The 24,000-nt window shown below is 42.3% G+C and overlaps 1 protein-coding gene across 1 annotated transcript in view; it reads left to right on the top strand.

Moving 5' to 3' along the window:
* The first annotated feature begins 5,653 nt into the window (after positions 1–5,653).
* SCIN (scinderin) overlaps positions 5,654–24,000 on the top strand; it is a 52,513-nt gene continuing 34,166 nt past the window's right edge. Inside the window, exons 1-3 of the mRNA XM_075419251.1 lie at positions 5,654–5,854; positions 10,599–10,753; positions 12,268–12,429. Coding sequence (XP_075275366.1) covers positions 5,662–5,854; positions 10,599–10,753; positions 12,268–12,429 — 510 coding nt within the window. The 5' untranslated portion in view covers positions 5,654–5,661. The remainder of the gene's footprint in view (positions 5,855–10,598; positions 10,754–12,267; positions 12,430–24,000) is intronic.

Raw genomic sequence — 24,000 nt, 5'->3', positions numbered from 1 at the left:
AATGTTACACAAGAAAGAAAGAAAGAAATCAGGGTTTAATTCCCTACTGCCTTCCATCCTCTCTAATGTAAAGTGATGTAACTTCATCTTTTGTAATGGAAACAAAGTCACCAATCTGACACCTCGGGGCTTCCACTTAAGCAAAACAAATGGGTGAGCTGGAGCAATCTGCTGATACCGACTTGTGCATTATGACAGGGTATAACCCTTAGTGCACCACGACATGAATGGAACCAACCATTTTTCATGGGGCATTTTGTTCCACAAAGCAGTGTGCAGTTGAATCCCAGCAATACTGTGGAAATTAATAAAAGAGAGTGAAACAGGTTTTGTGGCAATAATCAACGTTATCAATGATATAAAGTAGTCTTGGTTTAATTAAACTGAGTAATAACTCCTGGCCAATACCTCTGAATCTTTCTTAATAAAGAATGGCCTTTCCATTTTTATATTTCCAACTAAGATACGCTGATTCATTGAAAATTTGAACTCTTTGCAAAGAGCTCGAGATTTCCCCCATCTAATTTGAGATCACTATATCTAAATATAAGGAACTTCTAACTTAAGGATCAGTGGGATGATTTTGGTGAAACTTACTGAGCCACGTATCTGTAGAGATTTATTCCTATGGTAGACCAAATAAGCAGTAAACATGGACAGGCTGATAAATCATTGATATGAATAATGACAGTATTTCTCTGTCTAGATAGCCAAGGAGGGTAAAATGATGAGTCTGAGAATGTTTTTCTGAATCTTGTCTCCTCCCATGACCATGCAATGAAATGCCATGTCATACAAACGTAAATGAGAACTTCTGTCTCTTGGAAGACAGGGGTTTGCTGAAGGAGTGCTTCAACTCCCTCTCTCTGACTCCTTGAGATATAATACACTGTGGCATGGGATGAACATATAATCAGAATTTCTTGATTAAACTTTTATGCTGCTCATTGAATATTTCAGGGCAAGAACATAAGAACAATGCAGGGAGCTATAACATACTTAATAATCAACACTTCGCTTCTCACAAGCCTGGTGTCAAAAATGTTTTCCTAGATTCTTTGACTGAAGCCAACATTCACGTTGCTTCCCCTGCACGCCCTACTTAGGCAGCAGCATTGCTGAAGAATGAATCCGGAGAGTCAGAGCTCCTCAGCTGCTGGGCATGCGGTGTCCTTACCTGCACAGCTGAGGGTGGTAGGTGGCACTGGAGGATCCCTCACTGCCTGTACAGGGACCACAGACACTGCCGTAGCGAGCGAGAGTGCGCCCATGCAAGCAGGGCAGGACGTAGGTAAAAGCCAGCCAGTTGCCAAGGGGAGCACATGGCGTAGCTGTGATCCCACCTCTCCGTGCCTTAGATACCTGCTTGAATGCTGCACACTGAGGCCCTTTAGTTGCTCTGGACTTGCAGCATCAAAACCAGACTCCTCTCTTGAAGGTAATAGAGAACTTATTACTTTTATGTCAGGGGACTGGTTGGGATTCTGCATGCCTCTCATCTGGTGGTCTCGTGACTCAAACTTTGCCTGTAAGGAGGAAAGGTAGCTTTCAGTCTCTCTTCAGCATGTTCTGGCTTTGCTGAAGCCTCTCCTGTTGAAGCTGGGATACCAAGCAGGATGGTTTGAGGGATGATGAGAGAATGGAGAGAATTAGCAAGTGGTAACGTAATTCTATAACCTGGTTTTGATAACTTGGCTTTTAAAGCTGGTCTAATTCTCCTTCTGCTCATACAGTATCGATGATTTTTTTTTTTAGAAGTCTATTGGGAATAAGAATTTAGCTCAGATCTGTGAACTGACTTACTGTATTTGGGGTAAATCTGAAACAACTATTGATTCATATTTCAGCAACAGAAGAGGTGAGAACAAGGGTTGACCTCTGTGGCTGTTTGGACAAGAGCGTGCTTTTGACAAACATACTCTGTGTACAGCAGACTTCATAATGTGAAACTGGGGGAAAATCCAAACATCTGTAATCCCATTGTTGACGCAGGGCCACAGAGTTCAGGAGGATATTTGGCATACATGGTGAAGAAGAAATTGGCTTTGTAGAAGGAAACACTCGTGACATCTGAAAATATTCTTTCCTTACATTCCATTTTTGTTCTTTCCATTGTTAGTTCCTGGAACTGTAATTCAATGCAAGACGTCAGCCTTGCAGAAGGACTTCAACCTTAGACTTAAAAATCTGTACTGAAAGTTATTCCTACCGGGAAAGATGCTGGAGCTCAGCTTCTGGGAGCCCTTCTGGGGTCCTTGTGTATATCACCTGGAACCACCACCTTGTTTCGTTGCAATACTTATCCCTGTCTGGGACAAAAATCAGAACACACTGCATTGCATTCTGGTTTTTCATATGTGTATACACACTCACACCCTGCATTTATGCAGTGTATGACAACAATACTTTAAGGGAAAAAGTTTCCTTAATCAATATAGCAAAAGAATTTGGAAGTAAATTAGGAAAATCAAATGGAACGTTTTTCATAAGCCCTCAAATTCTCCGAGTCATACCAAAGCTTTAAACTCAATACAAGTTTGAATCTCTGTTGTTTTAAGGACGAGATGAGGAGCAGGAACACCTTCTAACACTCCTGTGTGACCTATCAGGACTTGGGAAAAAAGCGGGCATTTAAAGCTGACCATACCTCAAACCGTGGAGTCATGCAGGTAGAAATCTACATCTTTACTCCATGACTGTGCTCCTGGTCTGCAACAGCAGCCAATTGCTATATCCAGTCTCCCCCTGAGCAAAGGGTGTGAGGCAAAATTATTTCCCTTAGTTACTTCAAAGCCAAAACAGCCCTAGGCCTTTGCCAAACTTCTGAGAAAGCCACAGTTTATCGGCAAAATATGACCTTCAGGAAATTAGAACAGAATTCTTTGAAATGTGAAGGTAGTCTGAAATTCCATTCTTGTGCAATTTCTAATGAGTGTAGTACTTGCAGTTTGACCCAGGACTTCTGAGTCACAAAACTAATGTTGTTTTTTAGTCCTCTCCACTTCAATTACTACATCAAACAACATGCAAAAGCACATAAAAAGTTAATTTTAAATACTCTTTCTGAATGTGCAAATCCTAGGATACTTCTCATTTTTTTCTCCAAAATTTCACTTTTGAATAACTCCATGTTAGAAAGCTTCTGACTATTTAAAATGTTATGAAAATCTGTGTATTGTTAATAATGTCGGTGCTTATTTTTCCTACAAAAAATAGATGGAAATAGATCATGACAAAAGAAAGCACAACTTTCATAAAATGACAGACACACATAACAGCAGCAAGACTGCAAAAGCAAGATTTGTGAACAGAAAAAGATTAATATTGAATAGTACAAACAAATATCCGGGCACTTACGATGCAAATTTCAACCCAATATTTTCGTTGCTAGCAGCGGCAAGTGGTTACATAGTACCTAACCCTAGTAAGACAAACTTGGGCAGGAGAAAACTCTGCTGTCAGTACTAACATTCTTGGTGCCCGAGCAGTGCCTCAGACTCTGAGACAAAGCGATTAAACCTTTCCTGTGCCTTCACCCTTTGCCCATTGGTGTGTGACACTGGACCCAGTCAATGCTGAACAAGGAGCACCAGCGCGCATCTCACAACAGCAGGGGGGATCACAGCAGAGAGCAATATTTGGTCTGCCGATAGAAAATTTCAAGGTAGAACAAGGAGGTGTAAATTTGACTGGGCTGGCCTGTGCAGTCTGCACACAAACACTCCCCGCTTGACAAGACAGGCAGAACAGGCAGGAGACGCAAGGCTGCCTGACACCCGGCTGGTCTGAGCACGTGTACGGGCAGAACCCAGCACACTTCCAAAGCGAGCACAACTCGCCAGCTTCAGAAGAAACAGCAAATCCACACGGTTATAGACTATGTGGTAAGTTCTGCTCACACCGACTAAAGCTAACTAATGCACAAGAATGCAAAGAGGCATGCAATGAGAACAAGAAAAGCTGCTTGGTGTGAGTGAGTGAGTGAAAGTGAAAAGAAGAACTGGCATAGATGGGAGGGTAAATCTGAGAAACCACTTATGAACGTTTCAAAATGTCTGATACTGTATTGAAACTGGAACTGCTAGAAGTTTTTGGCTGCTCTTCCTAAAGTGTTTTTTCTTCTTCACGTGGTGGACGGTCTGAAGAAGAGTATTTCATTTTGGAGGCGTAGTGCTTTATCAAGCAGGCTCAGCCTCACCAAGTCCTCAGCCCTGGCAGAATGAGGGATAAGATGCTTGGTTGTGAACTGGTGAAGCTGAGCTGTAACATGTTCAAGCGGACCTTGGACAAAGCAGAGCACCTGTGGGATTTGCAGACTGTGGGGGTAGAGCTTAGGGTGGCTGTACTCCTCTGTCCAGCAAGCTGATGGCAGGATGCTCATCAAATGGGAGCTGGTAGTAGGTACACATTGTACAACGCATCTTTTCGCTGAAGAGCTAAACTGCACACCAGACAGCACGGACAGAAGGCAGGGAAGGCAGTTAAAAGGATTTCTTAGATGTGGTGCCGTTTTTTTAACTTCTTGCCAGAGAAGATGCTCCCCAGCAGCTCTGTTGCGTTTAGCAGTGCCTCTCCCTCCCTGCTGAGGCAGCCCCGACCCAGCCGCAGGCGGGGACTCGCACTCTGCTTGTATCAGCTCGCCAAAACAAACAGGTAGGGAAACCAGGAGCCTCGAAATTAATCCGGGTGGATAAGATCATGGACCTAAACACAACGCTCTCTGAAATGTCTCTTTTCATACACTGACAGCTTGAACCGTACCTCTCTGTCTCCTGTCTGGGTTAATCTACCTCCTACCAATGCCAGACGAAAGCAGCGATCTGCCGTAATTTTCATGTTGTAACGACCTGCTGGGATGGTGTACCCACCATTTCTAAAGGAAGAAGGAAATGGGGTTAACCCTTTGGGGTCGTTGTTGCATGGTGTTGGAAAAACCCCAGCACAACGCTTTCCATTTTCTGAGAAAGGGAAATTTATGTGAATTGTGGGCTTCACCTGGAATCTTCAGAGAGACACGAGATTTTTACCCCTTCAAAAAGATTCCTGGCGATATTGGACAAACAAAACGAAATCACTGGATGGAGAATGGGAGCTGTGCTCTGCCCTTCCCACCTGGGGTTAAAAAAATAGCCCAGGAGAAAGTGCAAAATATAAAACTCCTTTGTGTTCTGATACCAGCAGCCGACAGAAACAAGGCAGATGTGACAACCATGTAAGGAAAACGCACAGCGCGGTGACACCCGCAGCCACCGGGCTAGGCCGGCTGTGCTTTGCTTTCCCGACTTTTCTTTTTTTCTCGGTATTTTAGAATAGAGAAAAACTAGCCGCCTGCAGCCAGGGACGCTGACTCTCTACACCGCCTCTGCCACGGCTCCGGGGCACAGAAAGGACAGGTACGCCGAGGGAGCTTCGCGGGCGTGTTAAAAACTAATAAATTAACAAAAAGCTCAGGCAGCCCGCACCGGGAGGGAAGGACCGGCCGCGCCCCGCACCGGGCTCGGCGGCGGAGGCGGCTGCGGGGCAGGGCGGGGCGGGGCGGGGCGGGGCGGGCCCGGCCCGGCCCAGCCCCGCTCCCCCCCGCTCCGCCCGCCCGCGGGGCCGGACCCGGCGCTATAAAGGCAGCGCGGGCGAGGCGGCGGAGCCGTGCCTGCGCTCCCCGCCATGGCCCCGGAGAGAGCCCCGGCGGCCTTCGCCGAGGCCGGGCAGCGGAGCGGGCTGCAGGTGTGGCGCGTCGAGCGGCTGGAGCTGGTGGCGGTGCCCGCCAGCCGCCACGGGGACTTCTTCGTGGGGGACGCGTACGTGGTGCTGCACACCGCCCGCCCCGCCGCCGCCTACCGCCTGCACTACTGGCTCGGTAGGCAGCGGGCGCCGCGCCGCGCAGGGTCCCGGGGCGGGGGGCGGGCGTTTGCCCCTGCGCTTCTCGGGAGCCGTGCGGTGAGGGGCCGGGGGAGCGGGGCTCCAGCCCAGGAGCAGCGATGGCAGGCGGCACCGCTGCGGGGCCGGGGGAGTGGGGCACCGCGGGAACGGAGGCGTGCGGTGTCAGGTTGGAAAGAGGTGGAGGGCTAAAGCCTGCATCCAGCCGAGGTTCGCGAGCGACATCCCGGCTCCGTTCGGATGTTCTCGCCTCTCTCTCCGCTAGGACCGAGGCTTCGTCCCGGCTGTCTCCCTATGGGGTTGCTGCGCTGCTTTGTGTCCAGAGGTGCCCTTTCTCAGCTAAAGTTTTGCTTTCTGGTGACACAGAGGTTAGAGGCCAAGTCACCAGGTTTTCTGTAAAACATTCAACACATCATTCTGACAGCCTAGTAAAGCCCCTCTTGGAGCAACTGGGGACGCTGGAGGTGGACTGATGTCTTTTGCCTTCAACCTTGACTAGCATGGTGTTTACCGACATAAGGATGGACTTTAGGCGACTTCCTCACCTTCTGGAGGTTGCTTGAGACTTCCTTGTCTGGTCACCAGGCCACCTGACCACAGGGGTTGCTGCGTAGCTGCCTGAGATCTATCACTTTGTTCTTGTTTCACCACTGCAGGGTTTGCCTTTGTAGGCAATTACTTCGGTGAATGCACATAAAGACAGGTTGACGTGTATTAACATTAGCGCGTTTGAGTTGCCATGGTTCTTGTCGTGTTTTTGGATGCATTGAAAAAGAATAGCGGATAAAGCTGGGATTGTTTTTGCATAAATGTTTGAAGCTTGTTTAGTTTTGCATGTGTTATGAGTTATCCAGCTGGCACGTGGGCTAGTGGCTGTCTCTGACAAGAGTATAATTATAGATGGCAGCATAAATGAATTTCTGGCAGATGTTCTTTTGTCAACAGCACTGCTAGTTAGTAGCAGGGTTTGGCTATTTAGACTTTTGATAACAAAGTTAGAATGGTTCACGCAGTAGTTAAGGTACCGTAAACACTTCCTAGGGAAAGATGCAAGGACTCTGCAGGTGGAAGTGAAGTCAAAATGGTGACTGACATTTGCACTAATTAAAACCTCTTTGCTGTTGGCTAAAGATCTCTAGTTGTACGCGCTGGTGCACATCTTGTGCTGATGTGGTGATATCAAGATATTGTAAATAGCTTGGCATGCATTGTTCTTATGCAGCTGGCAGCAGCGGGGCGAGCTGCTGGGAAATGCCTTCCTGCTTGTGAGATACGCAGGTGGTGGGGCGGAGGTGCTCAACGCTGCTGCAAGCTCAGTAGCAACAGGAGACCAGAACTGGTTGGGCTGGGCTCTGAGCAACCTGATCCAGTTGAAGATGTCCCCCCTTGTTGCAAGAGGGTTGGGTGAGATGGCCTTTAAAGGTCTCTTCCAACTCAAACTATTGTGATTCTGTGAACTTCATGCAAGGTGTATTGGGAAAGGCAGTCACACCCAGGGCAAGAGGTTGAATCCTTTTGGTATTTTTGCTGAGCGATTCTCACCAGTGTTACATACACCAAATTTATCTCACATGAGCAAAGGTCTTATAACCTGTGGGCTGGGAAGACCTCAGTAGGATCTGTGTGAAGGCTTCCCATAAGCCATCTCTGAACAGCAGCAGCAGTCATTAACAGTCAGACTTTGGGATGGAGAGAACTCTTGTGAACTCAGATTAATGGAAACCCTGTCGCTCTGGAGTTGTACTTCATCTCCCTCTGTTAATAAAAACAAAGCTGTTGCTAAAGAACATCATAAATGTACAGCTTTTCACACCTACTTACAATCACATATGAATGCTGCACAGGAGGAATACTTTCTCTTGAATGTGTACAATGCCAGAGTCTTTTTTTAAATACCATGGAAGGCAGGCAGGAACCTGATTTTCCTTTACTCCTGGTGAAATGTATAGTAATCTCTGAGGGAGGATTACTTGACATTTTTTCTGTCCCTCCGCTGCAAAACTACAGCTTGCATGGTACTTTGTCCTTACCAGTACTAGAGGTTCATTTGCAAAAGAAAAAAAGTTAAAATTTGGAATTAACTAATAATTAGACAATTTTCTAAAGAAAACAAAAATTACAGAATCTCTTTACCAAGTGTGTCTGCCGACTACCTGGGACTAGAGTCCTAGGGAGCCACAAATCCTTGTTTAACCTGATTTTTTTGTCACCTAGTACATAAATGTTTTACTCAAATCATTCAAGTACATCGTCTGCTTTAGTAAAAAGAGTCCAGAAATGGGTGACCAATGTTGCAGTAAAAGGGTTTGTTTTGGGAAAGAATTTCAAACATTATGTAACTTGACTTACCTATCACTCCTTTTTGCATAGTAGAATTTGTGCATATGTAACCCTAAAACCATGCCTATGGGCAGCAATACTTTTCTGGACTTCTAAGCTAATGATCAATGGTTGCTGTGGCTTTCTGGGCCTGCCCTTCTTCCCACTATCATGGTTGTTCCATTGGCCTGAAGCTTCCTATGCAAAAGCCAATGTTTTACCAAATACATATGGAGAAGTGCTGTATAAGAAGGATAATTTCTGAATGAGCTAACTCAGGTGCTGCAATGAAGTTGGCATGGCCAAGCAATCAGTGTGGTCTGTGTTGTGGTGGCTGTGTCCACTTTTAACTTTGCTCAGAGCTCCTGGGTTGGATGTCTGCGCTGGTACTTGAGGGATGTCTTAGCAGCTAAACTAATCCTGAGGGAGATGTTGTGACTTGAAACTATCACCAGTGGAAGCAGCATGTACTATGCCAGTGTGAGGCTACTTCTAGCAGTAAGACTGGCTGTAGCTCACTTGATGTCTTTAATAAAATCATGCATGATGTTTTTTAACAATTTTTTTAACCCTTGTCTCCGGAGATTAAGTGATAAGACCTGTCTGGTCTGGTAAAAATTTTTTTTCCTGTATACTCTGGCTTATTTATAGTTGTTTGTGCCTCAGACTATAAGGTAAGTCTGTTTTCCATACAGGGTGACCAACCTATGCTTGGACTGATGTTCACATTTTCTTAAACAGCGTTTCACTGACTGTTTTATTGCATGGCAGCTGTGAGACTGAGCCTCATAGTGGTTCTTATCTCTAACAGTGTTCCAAACCCAGTTTGTTTCAACCCTGAACCCTGTTGTGTAATTACAAGCAATAAATCTGGAGGATCTAGTCCTCATGTATATGAATAGCCCTATTCAAACAAACAAAACTTTACTACCAACTTTAAGGAGGTACCTCGGTCTGAGAAAGAAGAACTTATTATGTGACAATGTGCTACCATTGAGTGGTGGGGATTTTTTCTTCCAGAGCTTCTTGTGTTATCTCCCGATTTCAGTGATTTTTTTACTTTTTTCTATGGCCTCATGCTTTTCTCTTCCCCATGTCTCCATTATTCATTGAATCACTTCCCTGTTTCATCCTTTCTGCTTTTGGGAGGCTTCCATTGCACCCATGTCCCCCAGAAGCTGTGCTGGTGGCAGTGGTGGCACGGGTCCCTGGGGAAGCACAGGTGTTGGTGGCCGGGGGGAGTTGTCCTGTGGCATTTGCACTACGGGGCCACAAACAGAGCATTCCCTCTCCCTAAGAGAGGAGCTAGGTCTGTGATCCACTTGGACATCCCTGTCCTCACTTTCCCATGCTCTGTATTTCCTACTACCTTGCTGACAGGCTCCCTGTGACAACGATGACTCCCTACACCGTGAGGTGACACTGAGACCTCACTGCACACTTCCCCTTCTCCCACAGCCTGGGAGAGGTATCTCTGTCTGGGCTGCCTGGAGCTCCGCTCTGTTTTTTTCCACTTGGTCACCTGGAAGCAAAGAAATGGTTAATGCAAGTGAGCAGCTACTCTTGAGAACTGTTGCCTGTATACCAGCTTCTTCCTCTTATTTAGAAACAACAAATAAAAAATAAATGGAAAACCTTGTCTTTCTTTACTCCTCAAAAATTCTTGAGAAGCTGATTTTTTGAGACTTGATTCTACTTGCATCCTTCCTGAAACAATCGAAACTGCTGAAAATGTTCATAAAAACAGCATACGCCCATGCTGAGAGTTTTGTTTTGATATACAGCCTGCTTTGCAGTGCGATTGAGCCATCAACACACTAGTTAAGGAGGTCATTTTGCCATGGCCCTGAGAGGAGGCTAATCTCCAAAAGGTACAAAACAGAAGAAAATATCTGAGCCCCAAAGCTGCTTTTCTTTCTCTCAGCTGTACCAGGCAATCTAATAAAAGATATCTAAGCAAATCACCCTTTGCTTGCTTGATACTGTCAATAGGATTGCTCTTGAGTTATTTTAACTGTATGGCTTGGTGAGTTGCTCTTAGCATACGTATGTGGTTTACCATCTAGTCTTTGCACATGAAAGTCTACAAATCATTACTGCAGACGCTTGCCATGCTAAACTTGCTTAATTAAAATATTCTCTTGTTCAAAGAGGTTGAGAGCAGACAAACTTGGCTATTTTTCACTTTTTTCTTGCTTATGAAGGCAGTTCTACAAGTAGTTGAGAAATGGTCTGGATGGTCATGCGTTTGGTGGTGAACAAGGTTATGAAGTAGTGTTTTGTTGCAACATATACATGGGCCGTACAACCTGCTGAAGGCAATGCCTGATTGTCAGAGACAATTTCTCCAACAGAATTCAAACTTATGTTAGTCCTTTATAGACATAATATTTCATCAATTTCAGGGAAAGAATGTACCCAGGATGAAAGCACAGCTGCAGCTATCTTCACTGTTCAGCTGGATGACTATTTAGGAGGAAAGCCTGTGCAGAGTAGAGAAATTCAAGGGTATGAGTCTACTGAGTTTGTGAGCTACTTCAAAGGAGGAATTAAATACAAGGTAAAGAGCCAGTTGCCAAATTCTACAAGCATATGTAACATTGTTCCCAAACTAAAATAAAATCTTTTGCTTTGTGTCTGTTACTGAAAACTTAAAAATTGTTTCTTGATGTTTAGTGGTTTTAGATCTGAACTACCGGTCTTAAAACAGAGAAGTCCCTGCGCTTGTACAGAAAACAGCAGCTTGTTTACCAGTGTCCCTTCTGATAATTGAAAACCTCTCCCAGTGATTTATTACCTCCCCCAATCAAACTGTCCTGAAATTTTGTACTTGTGTCTAAGGGTGCTCACAGTAAGGACACTGTTTCAGAGGCAGAAGATGTCACAGAAACCATGTCTATGTTGCAGACTGAATCATTTTATTCAAATGCAGAACCCAATGTGCTTACGTCGTTAAAAACATGAGCAAAGTGGAAAAGACCAAAACCTAACTGTAGACTAAAAATGGTGCTTTTGCAATCCTACTGCAGTTTTTTTATTTTGAAGTTAAAAAAAACCTCCCAAATACTTTTCATGAATTTTTTTATTTGAAAAAGCTGCGGTGTTAGCCTCCCTGTTGTGTCACTTCCAGAAGCAGAATATTTGGAAGGAAATTTTGAGACATCTGTTTATTTTAAGAATAAAGTAGTGTATCTCCTGAGAATCTCCTTGTAGTAGGAGCTCTGAGAGCCATCACTCAGTCAGCCTTTTTCCCATTATGGAGGTTTGTAACTTATCACAAGTCTACACAACCAATTTGAAGCTTTTAACTCTGCTTGTGTAAGAGAGCTTGATAGTATCCTGCCTGCTCTTTTATTTTTTTTTCTCTGTAATTTCAAGAGACGCTCTCTGTTCCAACCCAAGATCTGGGTCTCCTGAGGGAGTGAAGAATGCTGCCTCAGAGACGGACAGACAAGCCAGTTTACAGGAACAAGTTACTTAAACTTACACTTTATAGATTGTAAATAAATTGTTTGGTCTTGCTTCTACCAGTTTGGTACTCTTTGCTAGGTTGCCTCATAACCTGCAAATACTCCTTTCAGAAAACTACAGACCTACTGTGGAATGACTCCTTCCTCTACATATAACCAGGCACCAAAAACACCCAGACCTCTGAATTTTAGGAATTTGAGAGCTTGTACAGAAGCTGTATATTCCTCTGCTTTCCCTCAGTCCTTATTTGATAACCCACTCATTTTTGTCCTAACAGGGTGGTTCAGCATTATCTTATGCTCTAGATGATGCAGGAAAGTGTGATAAATTCTATACTTTCCCTTTCCTCACTCATCTGAACACGCTTTGAAGCTAGGAGATGTCTCTTCCCTCAGATAAAGGCTCACACCTGAGAGTTCAGCAGCAGCAGTGTTCCCCAAGTCTGTCTGCTCTGTAGTCAGCATTATTAAACAGTATGTTATTTTGGCTCATCTCTAACTGCATAAACTTTTTTTTTTTCCCCTGCTAGCTCCTCAGCTGTAGCAAAAAGGTAGGTTTGCAGAAATCAGACTGAAATAAAGCTTGCTGTTTTGTTTTATTCAGGCAGGTGGTGTTGCCTCTGGATTTAATCATGTTGTTACTAATGATCTGAGTGCTCAGAGGCTGCTGCATATCAAGGGCCGGAGAGTTGTAAGAGCCACAGAAGTCCCCCTGGCTTGGACCAGCTTCAACAGAGGAGATTGTTTTATTATTGACCTCGGAACTGTAAGTCTTTCCTAGAGCAAAACACACTGAAAAGTAAGAGATGTAGCATCCCTTCTAAGGTCTGAATCATCCCCTAAAATGCATAACTGATTTTGTCACTCACCCAAACTGACAGAAAGAAGAAAAAATCAGTTTTAGTGTCACAACACAAAATTGTCCGAAATGTTTTCCGAAGTACACACAGATTGTGCTTCAGGAAACAGTGCTCTTTCCTACTAAAGGCATTGGGATTTTTTACTACAGGTGTTTGAACCTTAAGCTGTTCACATGAAGTCCTGCCTGACTTTGACACTGTCTGCCAGCTGAATGGGATCAGTGCTTGGGTTCAGAGCAGAGCCCAGATTGGACCTTTCTCTTAAAAGCGTTTCTTCATATTCATAAAACTTTGTTTGTGATAATTCACCCTAAAGAAATAGCTGCAAAACAAGAACAAGTTGTCAAAATAAACCTGTCGTACAATGTGTTATATGGTACGTTATAAAACTACTTGAGTATTTCAAGAGATCACTTGAGAAGCAATCCCATAGTTCAAGGCTTTCTGCTGAAAGCAAGTAGCATAGTGCAGAAGCATATGGACAGATAAGATAATTTTTCTTGCTTCACATGACTTACAGTATTGACACCTTAGTATAAAAAAGTCTTAAAACGAATTCAAAAGTAGCAGCTGGGATGTAGTTCATTCTAATGAGGTGCTAGTTATCAGTTTGAAATTATTCCCATGCTTGATATGCTGGCGTATAAAGCTAAGAGCATATGAAAAAGAAAAGTTTATCTGCAAAGCAGCAACTGCAGTTGGCCTAAACTGTAGTGCTTCACAAGGAAGTGGTCAGCTATTCACCAAGGTTTCAGAGAAGAGTTTCCTGACCTATTGAAAAAGGAGCAATTCTGAACTCGTTATAGGTTTGGCTGCTGCTTCTGAAAAGCATCCCCTGGTGTCATCATTGAAGACACTGGCATCAAGTAGCCATATTGATTATGTCTGTTAGAATTTTATCAGGCTTAGCAGCCTTCAGACAGAACAACCACCAATGTTTTCCTAACATTGTCCTGTCCTCCTGTGGCACTGTGGCCTAATCATCTGAAACAACTAAATCATCAATATCCAAACAGCTGTCTCTCAATGTCACTTTTTATTAAGGATGCATAGGAGACTCAAAACATCTATTCCTTTTCAGACTTAACCCTGGGAAATGGGAAAGTTGGAATGAAACATTGATAGAAAACACTGCTTTTGCAGTCAGGCTGTCGCAGGGCTTGAGTTTTCTGGTTTGGAGTTAACCTCCCATGGACACTCTGTGGAACTGGGTGCGCTCCATGAATTTGCTTGTCCTGACCCTCATTGTGCCACGGTTACCCAGTTCACCCACAGTAATTAGTCAGGTCACGCTGTAGACATGGCAATGACACTGATGTGATGCACTGTGGGTGTATATAGTGGCGTTACGTGTATAGCTTGGGGTTCATCCTTTTTGATGAGATCTGTTGCAAGCAAAGCACGTTCATTAAGCAATTTAAATGTAATATGACTCTAGAGTCTTGATTTCCAATACTGGATGTACACTGTGAGCCTTTTTCTTTTCTTCGTGTAACATCACTCTGGTTTCTGATTTCCTGTTTGACGAGACAGATGTTAAGCAGCAATGCAACCCTGTGCCTTTGTAGGAAAAAAGATTAGATATGAACATCTAGATTTCTTCTTTACCACGTGATGGGAAATGTCAGTCACATCACATGACTAACAACGGTTCTTGGTCTTGCCATGTCAGTGATATGAGGGATGGGTTTCCTTGGATGTATTAACAAGTTAAGGAAAGTCTTCCAGCATCCAGACATTTGTAGTAATTTCATCATAGGTTATTATATAAACTAGACTTTCTTGTGGGAGATGAAAAGACAGTGTGTGGCATACTTGAAGATCTAGTGAAGTGCCTAAAGAGAAATAGGTGCTGTGTAAGACTTGCTCAAGTTTCCTACTGTGACAGTGTATTTTCTAAGAGCTATATTTCAAGTTGAAGTGACTGTATTTGAGATTGAAATTTTTTCATGGCTCTATGACTACAGGCCCATTGTAAATGGGTGAGTCTTTACAGGAACTCTTAATTGAATTTAGGGGTCCTTTGGAAAAAAAAGGGTTTTGGCTCAAGTAGATTCCTTTACTTAATTGAAATAAAATGAGTCTTAAATAGCATTGCTCTTGAGTCTTGGGATTTATTGCAGGGCACTACTGAATCATTGTCTGAGAATAACGGGCAGCAATTGCATAAAATGAGCTTATGGTCTGTGCTTTTAATATCAAATTAATGTAGCATATCAAATAAGATGAATTTCCAAGACTTCCTTTCCCCAGTCTCTTAGATAACCAGAAGTATGGTCTCTATGGCACTGCAAAACTGCTTGTGCAGTCCATTTGCTGTTACAGTTTATCAAGCCACTTATCTGATAAATGATTTTTCATTATCAGTTTTCCCACTGAGCTCAATTACAGCAGTATTTTAAACCTGTGGTTTGAACAGATAAGGGAAAACTAAGAAAGGTAATAATGATCAGGAGTAAAATCATTAGTCACTAAGGTTTCCCTCCCGGTAATAGTGCCTTAAGTGAAAAGCATTTGCCTGTGTTTCCAGCTAGGTTCACATATTTACAGTTCAGGTTCTAATGGCTACTTCATACCTAGATATATTACTAAACCACATTTACAGCACTTCAAATACCCTGCTCAGGTCTTACCTTGCCACGTTTGAACTCTCTAGGCTGGAACAGAAAGTAACTGCAGATGGCAGAGAAAATGCTGTCTTTGCTATGAGGGGAGTTATTAGCTGTGGGTAATACGTAAAGACTTCTTATTCAGACAATCTTCTGTAAGACTGTGACCACCAGACTGATGTTCCAGGGCAGTGAGTGATCCAGGAGGGTGCCTGGGGTGCCAGACCCTGATTTATGGTTGTTTTTTTTTTCTTTTTGTTCTGCCAGGGATTTCCATGACACCTCCTTGATGAACCTGGGAATCTCGCTGTAAGGGAGCTTTTGGGACAGGGCAGGCAAGAGAAGTGCAAGGCAGTTGCTGAGAAGGCTTTGTACAGGCCTGGAGTAAAGCACACCTTACCTTGTCTGGCGCTGCTTAACCAGACATACTGGCATAGCTGTGCTCAAGCCCTCCCAGAAGCCATGGTCTTCTGCCACCCTTCCCATTTTGTCTTTTTGGCCAGAGGGTGCTGAGCTCTTCCTGGCATCCCACTGGAAAGGCACCAGGATGGGTTTGGCAGTTCTTGATGGCCATAAACTGTCTGGCCTTTCTCTGTGCTGTCCCCTTTACCTGCAGATGCAGCTCTCCCTGCATCAGCCCATCCTCCAGCCACTTGCCCTTAGCCACATCGCTCTTCCTCCATCACCAAGACAAGTTCTCAAAACAGCAAGGAGCATGACAGGGCACAGAAAATTACTATGGAAGGGAAGGAAAAAAATACATCATTGTGCCATCCAGTGAATAACATACTGTTTCTCAGGCTATTTGAGTATCATCTGTATGCATATGTTAATATAGCTAATACTTGCACATTTCTGATGAGATGTGCTAAAGACTTTCATCTGTTCTGCCAATTTTCTTGGTGATTGGTTTAAAGTAGGAAGGAAACATCAGTATTGTGAAGTTCACCCTGTGTACATTGGTGTACATGGATGTACAAAATGTGAATGTGGAGATGCGTTGATAATTTGGGTGGTCATCAAAACATGGACCAGAAGTAACGGGAGTAGCAATACAATAAAACAACATGAAGTGATCAGCTGATTTTTACTGAAAGTTTCTCAATTCAGTTTGGGAAGCTCTGCTGTATGAAAGCTGTCTAAAGTTGTATTCTTAGTGACCAGCAAAAATATTCTCTACGCATTTGTTCAGATAGAGCTTTGTAAGACGTAAGACTGGGTTCTCTCTGGCTGACTTCCCTCTTGGTGGGAGACAGCAGCAGTGCTAGGAGCCAAGTGACTGCAGAGGGCAGGGAGAAGGCTGTGTACAGCTCAGCCTCCTAGAAGAAATTAGGTGACAGCTGTTAAAACAAGACTGAGGGGGTGAGGAGGGTAAGATGTGTGATAAGTACTAAGCAGTTCTGAGCTTGGGCCTGACTGAGGCTGGCAAGCTTTGTCAGTACAATCAAAGTTCTGCTAACGAAATGTTACCGTTCTTCCCAAAGGAAGAGTGCAGATGGTGAGGTGTTAGCTATATCTCAAGTTAAATGAAGACTGAAAGTAACTGCACTCAGTTGTCCATCTTTCCCGTTCCTATAGTGGTGCTTATAAATTGATTTACAAACAGCCAAGAGGCTGCTGGTTTGAAATTCAAGAGCCTGCAGCATGCTTAAAACCCAACTTGTGCCATCCAGCAATCTATGTATATACTTCTCAAGGGTTCCATGAATCACAAGTGAAAATTATGATGCTAGAACTCAAAAGTGTGAGACTGAATAAAGCTGTTGTGATCATGTATCTGTCAGTATGCTCCTACTTAACTCCTGGCATAATAGGTATGTCAAAAGGAAAAAGATTGCTGTCTGGCAAAAAAACACTAGGGAAAAAAAACGCATTACGCAAAAAAGCTAGCTTTTTTGACACCTACTTTTCATACAAACTGTTAACTTGCTAAAGATTAAATTCTGTTTACAAAAAGAAAATAAACTTCTGCTTTTTAGCAGTAAAAGACCAAGAGGACAAATACTTGCTTTATGATTATGACTACAGCATATGATTCAGCATCACGTTGTAACCTTATACACAGTTGTAGTTTTGCTTGCTTCTGTAATCTCCCTGCCTTCTTGCCTGTGCTATCTCTTCTAGGTGGCTTTGCTTCTCATCTTTTAGGGAAGCCAGTTCACAATCAGCATATTAATCACTTTATTAAAGTCACAGTTTGGGTATAATCAGGACTGGAAGAGCAGATTCTTACATGTTGGAGTTCATCACTGCAAGTTTCTCTTTCTAGCTGTTTTCCCTGGCATTAACAACCGACTAGTCGTCCTTTTTCCATGCTTTTCATTCACATATTTCTCCTACAACTGACCCCTTCTCCAGTTTCACCCAGCAGAGAGTTAAACTGTCGCTCGTAGTGTAGCAGGGAGTTGCCAAACAAGTAGCAGAGCCTGAAGAACTAAATTGCTTTAGTGCTTTATTAACTTTATGGACTTATTAACAGCTTAAAAATGTGATTATGTGTATGCACAGTGTATCTTAGTATGCAAGTATCTAATATTTCTGTAAATGTGTGAACCAATTATTTTTACAGCTTGAGTAGCGTAATCTCCAGCATTCTGGAAACTGTTACGGTCCCAAAGTCATCAGATGTGAGAAAAATAAATATTAAGCCTTTTTCCTCACTTCATTTAGAGTATTCAGGGGACGTAGTTTTCCTTCATACTCTATGGACTGGAAAGCTTCCTCTTGCCCCCACTTGTATGCAGAAAAGTGGCTGAAAGAGACCACAAGTAAAGCTTCAGGTGGACAGGACATACGTGCGTGCACAAGAGTTCAGTTTTCTTCCTGATGCTGTTGGAAATCCAGATGTTTTGCTGCTTGAGCTGCTGTTACTTAGAATTAATATCCTCTTGGTACTCGCCCTTTAATGCACTGGGGTATAGCAACAGCTATTCCCAGAATATACCAGCAAAATAGGTATGAGAGGATAAATGAATGTAGTAAGTGTATGGCTGTGGTACATCTGACTTATTTTTTGTTATGACAGTTTGTTCCAGCTGAATCAAATGGGAGACTCCAAGGCTGATTATAAAGACACTATTGTAAATATACCAGGGCTGGGGTGGTGGTGGCCTCAGCAGCATTCTAGCTGAATGATTTCAGAGTTTGTTTTGGATTATCAAAACTCTACAACTTTCAATGGTTCCCTGTATTACAGTTTCAACAAATGTAAAAGGTAGATTTGATGAACTTTCTTCTTTTCCCTGCCTGTATCAAGAATTCAACAGTCAAGACAGGAAAAATACATTGAATAATTTAAGGAGAAAAAAGTCTCCAGAAGCCTATATTAACCTGGTTCAATCCAAATGTTCTTCTCAATATATTATGTCAGTTCCCAGAAAACTGCACGTCAGTGAACAAAGTGCTGTATCCCAGTCACTTTTATTCAGTTTTACTGTTCAGTTATTTTCCTTGCAACTTGGACTTTGTTTTGGTGATTTCGCATTCTTTTTGGCTTTTTTTTTTTAAAAAAAAAAAAAGCTCCACACTCTTGCTTTAGGGCTTTAAATTTTTTAGTTTGCAAAACTTGGTGTTTGGATTACAAACATCAAGGTAATGTGCATTTGTTTTACAGATACTTTTACTGAGAACTGAAGACACTAGAAACATTTCTGTTGTTTGCAGTTCATGTAAAAACTATTTTCCAAGTCTATTTGTATCTTGTATTGGCATTTTTCCTTTAAAATCTGTTAGCTTTAAGAGGCTAGACTTGAACAAAGAACAACTTCAGCTGAAATGAACTCTTGCCTTATCAGAACAGCTGTTTATTAATGGCCATGAAGAGAATGAATAGAGTCTCAGCTGAATGCGTGCTGATTATTTTGATACAAACATAGGAGCATGATAAGATACGTATAAAAGCTTTGCCAATATTTGTGCTTTGCTAGTTGTTTTTTTTTTCTACTTCCCTCAAGAAGTGGTATCTTAGGTTCACTCACATGTGAGCACTAGCAGTGCAGGCTCCTTCCGGAACTGCTGTACCACAGCTCCTCTCCTCCTAACTCACCTTTCTTTACAAGGTTCGTCAGCGTTTCTTCTACCTACCCACTGTGACACACTGCAGTATCTCTCTGTGATGTGGTTATTTGCCCAGGCTTTGATCTGGTTCTATCTAAAACAGAAACAGCTAAGCTTAAGAGAAGAGAGGGATTAAGGCAGAAATAACTTTACAAACCTTCTTTTCTTGCTTTTAGCCCTTTTGTATGAGTTGAGCGGGTAAAGAGAGTATGGTATGGTGTTTCACAGAAGTGAGTGGGTTTAGCTGAAGGCTTGTCTTGCACTAAGCCCCTCTGCTTCATAGCCATGCCTCTGTACCTAATGTTGTGGTTTAGAGGAACAGAAGACAACATCTTGACTGATGTACGTTAGGTCAGCATAAGCTACATCATGTTAACGTGATGCTAGCCACGCTATAGATTTAGCTGACTCTTAGTTAAGAGTGGTACTTTTTAAATTGAGGTGCAATTATATTCTGGGAGCATGCTCTGGTGTAGATGCAGGCAAAGGTGGACAGAGTTAGAGTGCATCAGGGCCTGCCGACAAAGAACAGAGGCACACCAGATTGTGATTCTTGGCTTCAAGTCTTTCCTTAATGAAAGCTTTATTTTTTGTTTTAATATTTTAAGATTAGTGAGACTTATCTCTTAAACATTTCACTGCTATTTTCTACTAGAATCGAAGCTTTACAGCAAACTTGCTTCAAACAGAGTTTTCAAACCTGTTTAATTTGTTTTGCTTTTTAATGTCTCTGTGTAAAAGAACGAAAATCAGCAGTTACAGTATGGGCCTGGAAATGAATAGGTACTTCAACAAAGATACAGGATTGAAACACTTTTATGTTCAGGACATGTTTGTAACTAGAACAAAATTGTGAGTTCTTCACAGATCTAAGCTGCTTGGTTCTGCTTTTGTAGTCCTGGCTAAGATTCATAGAAAAGACACCAGGACATGGAGCATATTTTCGTTTGCCTCCAAACTGAGCAGGCTGCCAGATGAATACAGAGGTAGCTGTGTGTTAGGAAAATCTGGTTTTATGTCACTTCTGCAATAAGCAAATTTTTTGGTTTATTTTTCCTACTCTTGCTCTACATATCATTTGAGTCTGGAGAAGGAAGACAGGAGGGGTGTACTTTTACAATTCCTCTCCATACAGGGGAAAGTGGCAAGATACTCAGAGTTACACAAGCCATACATAATCATCCTGCAACGTGCTTCTGTATAGAAGCTAAGTGTTGGGTCATTTTTAATGTGCTGTAGAAATCTCATGTGACTTACTCAAGGTCACTCTGCAGGCCAGAAGCTATCACAAATAAAAGCAGTGAATCCTGCTGCTCTTATCACTGGAAGACCAAACCGCGTCCCCCCAAAATGTGCAGATGAGGAGAGACCTTGCTATGAGCACAGTGTGCATGGCACCGACCCGATTTGCCTTCCCGACCTCCCTCAGGAACTCTGGGGTGGTCGTTGTGATTATTCATTATAAAATGTTCTCACCCTTGACTGCCTGTTGTCCCACTGTGATCTGAGAAGTATATTGATATGAACAACCATTAATATCAGGTAGCAGAATAGCTCTCTTCCATAGCATCTCTCTCAAGCTCTGTTAAGGAAATTGAAAAATAAATAAATACTGCTAGTACAAACTTCTGAAAATAAACTGGGCTTGGCACAGGCATTACTGATGAATGAAGTTCCTTTTTTTTTTTTTGAGATGAATGAACACTTGAAGCCTATTTTCATTTTAATGGAAACATTTCTTTGTCAGCCCGCCAATTCAAAATAAGGTCAGCAAAACAAGCCTAAAAATAGTGAAGGTGTAGCACAGCTAAGAAATTGTGAAAGCACAGAGTGAGCTAAAGCTAAATACCACATTATGGCCCTGGTTGAGCACTTTATACATATATATGTCTAAAAATAAATACATGAGTAATAAAATACAAGCCAAAAGCTCAGTGGTCTGTTGGACATGGTTAGATAACTAGCTGACTGTGTTTCAGGTAAATCCAGATCTAGATTTGAGCCTTGTCAAGAAGGGGCTTTAACTTTTAAAAATATCTTTTTCTGGCTTTAAATTGTTAAAAACCCAATCTGCCTAGAGATTCAAGTGAGTAAGTTATATCAGGAAGACAAACTTGTAAATATGTGTGAACTTCTATCATGAGGCCTTAAAATTGGATACATTTAAAAATAATTGAGAAGACAATTTTACTTCAGAAGAGAAAATTAACTAAATCTAAGCTCCTGAAGGCTTGTAGCACTGAATGCTTAAGATATTTGTTTAGTGCTTATAGTAAATACAGTAAAATATGTGCTTTGGAACACTTTCATGACTTGTGGCTGCTCACTTCTTTCTGTTAAATTACACAGTACGTGAAGTTTAGCTTTCAGAGTTTTAATGAAGAATACTGTCTTTATTCTGTAGTGCTGAAAAGAATCAGATTCTTGTTTTTCTAGCTTTTAAAATCACTATTGTTTAAATAATCAGGGGAGATGGAGCTTATAGGAATGGTATGGCTCGTCCATGTGAAGTCCAGATCAGGGATATTTTCAGACACTGCTCATTGATTCAAGTGTGTTTTTTATGCAGCAAGAGAAAACCTTACTACATGAGGTTTCTCAACATTACAGCTAACAGAATTTAAATTTTATTTATTTTAGTTTAGGACAAAAGAATTTAGGCCACATTATTTTGTGGGAATGTTTCTGTAGTTCAGAAGTGTGGACTCCATAAGGGAAATAATGTAGTCTGCAAATAAAAAATCTGAAATCTGTTACTGTAGATTTTTAAAGGTCTTTGTCCTTCCTCAGTCTGATTTGAAGCCTAGAGGCAGTGAACTGTAGGAGAGTTCAGTTTAGTCACTTGCTGACTGAAGGCAAAGTGGGAGAATACACTGTGAATGGGGCATAGCCAGGGCACACTGCGCAGTGGGACCTTTAGAAGTTGCTAAGAAAAGAAAATATGAATTTATTATCTGAGAAGTAAAGGTTTCTGTAATTTGCAGTGACAGTTTAAGTCTCACAATATCCTTTGTGGTCGGTGCAGGAAACACTACTCGTTTTGTAGATGAGAATACTTGTCTGAGGTTGCATGGTCGGTTACCAAAAAGACCAAGAGAAGGCTGACACGTACAACAGAAACTGAACTTTCAACCTTTCTGAACAGGTAATCTCCCTGATTTACAGCATGCACACTGAGATAAGACAAAAGCTGCCTAGCCTCTTCAGCTAATTCTCTGTGTATGCCTTCTTCCTCTTCCTTATTGCTTCTGTAGACTGTGGGAAATAAAGAATTCCTATTTATTGCTGCTGTATCTCTAGCGGATCCTGTTTTCTCACGTAATTTTGAATAAGCTCAATTAGTAGGAGGTAGGCCAAGATGAGAATGAGTAAGTTAAAGTGCTGAAATTCTCAGAAACTAAAGGGATCTGTGTTTTGGGAAGTCTCCCTAAATTTGGGAGAAGATGGTTGAAGCAGTGCATGGCTATAATAACTATATTAAAAATAATTTGCTCAAATTGAAACATTTGACTTTCTACACACTCAAGGAAATGTTGCATTAGTTCTTTAGAAAATTTGGTTTCCCCGAGTATGCACAGATTCTTTTTTTTTTTTCTCCTGTGGAAATGTCTGAAGTCAGATGTAAGATACGGTTCAGAAGTGAAGCCAAGTATGTCTCCAGATTCTGGATCCTTAGTAAGCTGACAGTATTTAAACCAGAACTTGGAAGCAGATTTTTTGTTGTTGTTGTCTTAAGCCTACAGTCAAGTTGGTAAAAGCAAGCTGAAAACCTCACAGCTTTCATTGTGTAACATCTGCAAGAAGAAAAGGATCCGGTTCTGGGAATCTGTGTGATCCTGGTGTAATCTTAAAACTTCATCTTTGAAGGATGTTTCCAAAGAGAAGGGAACTTGGCTGTGAGATCACTGAGTTTGGGGTTTTTTTTGTGTCCAGGCTGGTGAAAAGTAAGTATCAGCAGTTACTAGCGCTGTTTCGCATGCAGACGGCATCAATGTTAGCTGTCTTCTGAAAGTTTGCATCTGCTAGTACCGAGAAACTGTGCTTCATCTCTCACTTGTCTCAAGCCACCACTTCAAGTGCTATTAAATAACAATAGTCATCAGCAGAAATAGCTTAAAAAGATTTTTTTTTGAATGAAACAGGTTTTCATCTGAAATCTGTTTTATGCAGTTGTATATACATCGTAAAACTAAGACCCAAATGATTTAGTCAGTGAGGGCTCTGATTAAATCCTTGTTATTTGCATTGTAGATGAACACAAACCAGTTCAACCTTTTTTTTTAAAGTTGAAAATGCCTGTGTGCCTTTATTGCTGTACTATTTGGGCTATTTGATAGAATTACATGAAGAAGAATCAAATGACTTTCTTCCAGAAGAAGGGAGGAGAGGAAAAAAGCAACCAGCCAAGCTGATTCATTTCCTTTGACTAGCTCCTTCCAGCACAGCCTCTAGCAGCTTTGCAGCTTATGTTCTGCCTCTTCTTAGTAATTTTCATGAAGACTGAAATCTAAGTTCTTTATTCTGAAATGCTTTGCATTCAGGATGAATAATGGGACTTGCTAAAACTGGGGGTCCTTGGTCTGTGGTGTGACTGCATTAGGTGACCTGTCTTAGGCTGGTTATGGTGGCCTTCCCTCCTGAGAGGTGCCTGGGGAACGTGCTCCGTTCTGGTTGAATTCCACTTTCCCCGTCCTGCGCGGGGCATACCCGTTCACTACCGGTTCAGCCGGATGAGAGGAAGGCCTTGAAGGCGTGTGAGATATGTGGGCTGCTGCCACCAGACCGCTTGCTCGTCAACATGAATTGCCTCTG

This window comes from Opisthocomus hoazin, chromosome 4, assembly GCF_030867145.1.
Source record: "Opisthocomus hoazin isolate bOpiHoa1 chromosome 4, bOpiHoa1.hap1, whole genome shotgun sequence".
Classification (NCBI taxonomy): Eukaryota; Metazoa; Chordata; class Aves; order Opisthocomiformes; family Opisthocomidae; genus Opisthocomus; species Opisthocomus hoazin.
This window is presented reverse-complemented; position numbering and strand designations above follow the sequence as displayed.